General features: G+C 36.2%; 1 protein-coding gene across 1 annotated transcript in view; it reads left to right on the top strand.

Annotated features, from left to right (window-relative positions):
* LOC140931514 (uncharacterized) overlaps window positions 1–2,328 on the top strand; it is a 5,725-nt gene extending 3,397 nt beyond the window's left edge. The window contains exons 3-4 of the mRNA XM_073381323.1: window positions 1–46; window positions 1,821–2,328. The exon at window positions 1–46 is cut by the window's left edge and continues 21 nt beyond it. Of these exons, the coding sequence (XP_073237424.1) occupies window positions 1–46; window positions 1,821–1,973 (199 nt within the window). The 3' untranslated portion in view covers window positions 1,974–2,328. The remainder of the gene's footprint in view (window positions 47–1,820) is intronic.
* The last annotated feature ends 3,239 nt before the right edge of the window (window positions 2,329–5,567 follow it).

The following is a 5,567-nucleotide window of genomic DNA, read 5'->3' on the forward strand; positions in this document are numbered from 1 at the left end:
GGACAAGGACCTTCATGAGCCAAGAGCCTCTGTTATCTTCAGTAATGTAAGTGCTGTTTGTTTTGTGTTTAAATCCAGCTCTTAAGTAAACCAGATAAACAGAACTGTTTGGTTTAAAGTTTCATAAAGTGACTGTCTGACCAACTGACTGATGGACTGTCTGATTAACTTATTAATTTGCTTAGAACCACTGGTCCTAAACCAGCGGAAACAGTCTGAAATTATATTGCTACATCTGTACACTCGTAAAATTATACAGTGAAACCTGTATTAAGCAGACACCATATTAAGCGGACACCCTCTATTAAGTGGACAGTAGCCGAAGTTCCCAAATTTATTTCCCTTATTTACTTTAAATGAAACCTTTATTAAGCGGACACCTCTATTAAGCAGACGCGGACACCTAAAAAGTACCTGAAATGGTCATTTCTAGTGTTGCCAACCTGTATTAAACGGACACTTGTAATTAAATTCCACCACCCAACATGCCAGACACAGAAATGCAAAAGATTGCCTCAAATTGCCACCCACGAATTTTTCGATTTTTACATTAAAAAATGTGACTTGACGAAATTATTTGATTAGTTTCACAGTACAGGATTGTTTTCTATTTTGTTTTGTTTGTAAAGAGCTTGTTTCACTCATCTGATTTCTTGAAATTTGAGTTGCAATCCATGTTTATGGTACTATGAACGATTGGTTCACTTTGATAAAGAAATTAATGCAAATGTCTATCGTCATAGTCTCTGGGAGTATTATAAACACTTCCATTGTTCATTTGAATGGCATTTGACACCTCATACGACGTTATATATCGAAACCTGTATTAGGCGGACACCCTGTATTAAGCGGACACTAAAGCCTTCCCCGGGGGTGTCCGCTTAATACAGGTTTCACTGTATTCATTAAAGTTCTATAAAATTGATGCCAGAAGTGTTATTTGCTAGTACAGTCAAGGGGTGGGTGTTAATATATGATAATCATATGTAGTAAATTTTTCCAACATGTTTGCTCACTGGTATTCATGAAAATGTTATGCAGTCGAACATTTTTAATATGGGCACTAAGGGGGCCATAGAAAGTGTCCATATTAATGGGATGTCTGTATTAAGCAGATTAAATTTAGAGAGGGCTTTCTTTCTGCCGGAACAAAGTAAAGTGTCCGTAATTATAAGGTTTCTGTATTAAGTGGGTGTCCATAAAGCAAGGTTTGAATGTTAATGGGAAACTGGTCTGTTCGTGTGTGTAATCTAATGGTGACAAGTGAAATTAGGGAATAATTTTACCCGCGTTTTCTCCAAATCCAAATAATTTCCTGAGCCTTTAGGTGACGGATTTGGACAAAACACAAGTGAATTTATGTTCTTATTTCACGAGTCTAGCATTTAATTACCTGTTAATATCATGGGTGATGAATTGAGTTTGCAATCGTGGATTTTTGAGATGTTTATCCTGGATCGTACAATCGAGGACAAGAACTCCCTCAAAAGTTAAGAGTTTAAGTTTGGCTTAAGTTCAGAATTTTCAGAATATTGCGACAAATACCTGTTAGTATCCTTGATAAGCTTTTGAGTGTGTCTATGTTTTCTAAAGCTTCTTTTAATGCCCTGACATGTTCATTCCATGATAGCATTTTAAATTCCCATTGCCATCTTGGCACTGAGACGTACAAAAGGTTGCTATGTCAATTTGTAATTTCACATGTATAATTACAAATTAATGCTGAAATTTCATGCCAAAATTAAGGAGTAATTCGTCACCTATGATATTATGAAAGTAACTGTTGAGCTTCATTAAATATTTTAAACTTTTGTTTCCAGATCAGATGCCACAGAAAGGCTGGACAAGGACTTTCAGGAGCAAAGAGCCTCTGTTATCTTCAGTACTGTATGTGCTCTATGTTTTGCTTTGTAATCCAGCTCTTGAGTGAACCAGATAAACAGGATTGTTGGCCAAGTGATTTCAAAGTTTGATTAAGCTAATCCAGGGAAAGCTGTTGTAACGTAGATATATTGTACCTAATTCTTTCATTTCACAGTTATTTCACCATCAAGTGTACCACTTTTGGGAGTAGAAGTTTATCAATCTTATTTTTTCCAATAAAACAACAACAACAACAATAAAAACTGAAAAAATGTGCAAAATAACATGCAACATAAAAGAGCAAAATTCCAAAATAAAATTAAATCAAGCACAGTTGTACAGCTTGGTCAAAATTATTATGGTGAAAATAAAATAATTTAACCTAGGATCATCCACTTGAGTGTAGTCCTGAACAGCTACAGCTGTTGGGGATTCAGTGACTGGCATTTCAAAAGTGTATACAAGAAATCAACAGGGTCGAACAAAATTAATATTTTATTATTGACCTCTACATGTAAATAAACAATATTGGTACTTCAAGACCAAACAAATAAAATCATTATTTTTAAGGGATCCATCCAGCATTTCTGTTGAACTTTGCATGAATTAGACATTTTACATTAAACAAATGCTTGCAATGGCCAGTTTTATGTCTGCAAGGAATCACAATACAAAGACAGCTGAAACATATTGAAATCTTTTTGGTTTCAAGAACAAAAATAATTTGATTGATTTGATTGAAAATTCTAAGAGACATGCACTTGTTGGTGAAGTATTCATAATCAGAAAAATTTAAATGCAAAAACCGCAGTCATTATAAGTTTTCTCCTGGATTAGTATTTATCGACTTTGTTCAACTGTGTCACAACATTTAAACCAATAGCCAAGTTCTGCTGATATGATAATAATAATGATAATAATTATTATTATAATTATTATTATTATAAGGTTGTTGTTATAGTACTTGTTAGTGCAGATATGCAATCCATATTGTACCCTTCAAATTTCTTACCTCGTTGATCTATTCAAACGACTGTCTGACTTAATAATTGAATGGGATGACTGTGATGACAAGGATAACCAGCATGACTACTATAACTGGGATGACTGAAATTACTGTATTGAATAACATGACTGGGATGACTAGGATGACTACTATGACTGGGATGATACTGATGACTGGGATTTTTGGGATTACTAACATGGCTAGGATGATTGAGATGACTAAGATGACTGGGATGACTAGGGTGACTCAGATGACTAGGATGACTGGGATGAATAAGATGACTGAGATACTATGACTGGAATAACTGGAATGATTGGGATGACTGAGATGACTTAATATGACTGGAATTTTTTGTGATTACTAACATGACTGGGATGACAAGGGTGACTGGAATGACTAGGGTGACTAGGATGACTAAAATGACTGGGATGACTACAGTGACTAGGATGACTGGAATGACTAAGATGACTGCAGGGACGACTAGGGTGACCAGGATGACTGGGATGACTAGGTCGACTGGGACCCAGCAGTGATTCAGGTCCATGAAAAAGTGTTTAGGACAAATGTACTAAAGGGCCAAATTTTCTTAGGACATTTTAGTTTTTGTCGCACATAATTTTTTTGGTTATGACAGAATAGATGAAAACACGAACGCTCTTACAGCGGCATTCTGTCTCACTTTCTTGGAGATTAGATTGAGAAATGAGGAGGCGATTAATTCTACACAAAACAGAGTTTACTCACTAAAGGTTTTTTGCTTCTTACTTTATCGATGTCGATACTTTTTATTTGTTTCTGAATTGATTTAATATGCATGTTGGCAACGACCCAAAATACGTCTGCTGCAGGCTATATGCATGTATAAATACACGAAAATTTAAGGCCCTCAATTCCAGAGAAATTACATCATTGCCAGAGATCAAAAATTGATTTACATGGCACGTCATTTCAATCATTGCCGAAAATAAATCGCATGCTCATCACAAGACCCATTTACATACAATGACAGTTTACAACACCAGACCATTGCAGTTTTGCTAATTAAGATTCTTATTTTTTTCAACCACTCTGTAGTGTTCACTTGTTCCAAAGTAATCAACACTTACAAGAGATAGAATTCATGGACCAACACATTTCGGAAAAGCTCTAAATTTCATCTTTCCTCAGCTTTCTTTGCAAAACATGAATGGCTTTGATCACTCAACGATTCTTAGTCTCAGTTTCCACGGTCTCCACGAAGAAAGCCTGGCACAATGACCTACCTTTTGTGTCCTAAATACGATGAAAAATGCATTGCAGATTATGAGTTTCACTGCTTACTAATCAGATCCTTTCAAGATACATTTGTTTAAAAGATACTTAAAATATAATTTCACATGTAAAAGGCCTAGGAGACCTATTTCTTTTGTTAATAGCAATGCCAATGCATGATCACATTAAACTTGAATATATTATACTCTTTCAAGTTTGAAGTTTGTGTTTCCAGAATGAGATGTGAACATATTTTGTATTCCTCTTTCCTTACCTATTAAACATGGAGTGGATTTTAAAATTACAAACACAGCACAGAAAAAAAATGTTCAAACATGTGACTTTCATAACAAAGAAAAATCGTCACAGGATATTCTTATGTTAGCCAAACATACTCACATAAACTGCACTTCATGCTGTTGTTTACTTGATCATAATCCAGCCATGGGTAGCTTTTAAGCCATCATGGCTGGAATTTTCTTTTAGCTTTGGTGGCAATTTTTTTTTGTTGGATCATCAACATTATTCAAATCTTCATGAGCAACTTGCATTGTTGTGCTTTCTTTATCAGATTCATGTTTGCACTGCTTTCTTCGTTTGAAAAAATATGACAAAGGTTTTTGGCTCTTTTCAGCCATAACTAAGGTCTTTCTTTCACATGGCTTGCGCGAAATAGAATCAAAGTTGGCACCTGCATTATAACACGCGCTCCTATTGGCTTTCGTCTGACTAATCGCACACAATGTGAGATCTTTGTAAAATACATCCAAGATGTCAGTTGTTGCGTTGTGCAGTGCGCAAATTGCAGCTCAAACTAGGGATATCTTCCCTATAATTATGGAAAATTGTACCGTTTATCACTACAAGACACGTTTAGAGTATTTTTTATTTTCATATTCTATTTTCGTTTTGGATATTTGTCGTAATTTAGGTAAATTTGTTCAGACAAATAAAATTGGTCTCTGACTATGTCCGAAGACCGACGTGAATCTGGATCACTGCTGGGATGACTGGGATTACTAGGATGACTTGGGTGACTGGGATGACAAGGACGACTTGAGTAGCTGGGATGACACTGCTGACTGGGATGACTGAGATGACTGGGATTTTCAGGATTACTAACATAACTGGCATGGGATGACTAGGCGGACTGGAATGACTAAGATGACTAGGAAAACTAGGGTGACTGGGATGACTTAGATGACTGGGTTGACTGGGATGACTGGGAACACTAGAATGATTGGGACAACTAGGACGACTGGGATGACTAGCCTGACTGGGATGACTGGGATCACTAGGATGACTAGGGTGACTGGGATGACTGGGATGACATGGATTACTGGGATGACTGAGATGACTGGAATGACTAGGATCACTGGGATGACTACTGGTAAATTAACTAGGGTGACGGAAAGGACTGTCATGACTAGAATGAAAAAGACGACTT

This window comes from Porites lutea, chromosome 3 (assembly GCF_958299795.1).
Source record: "Porites lutea chromosome 3, jaPorLute2.1, whole genome shotgun sequence".
Classification (NCBI taxonomy): domain Eukaryota; kingdom Metazoa; phylum Cnidaria; class Anthozoa; order Scleractinia; family Poritidae; genus Porites; species Porites lutea.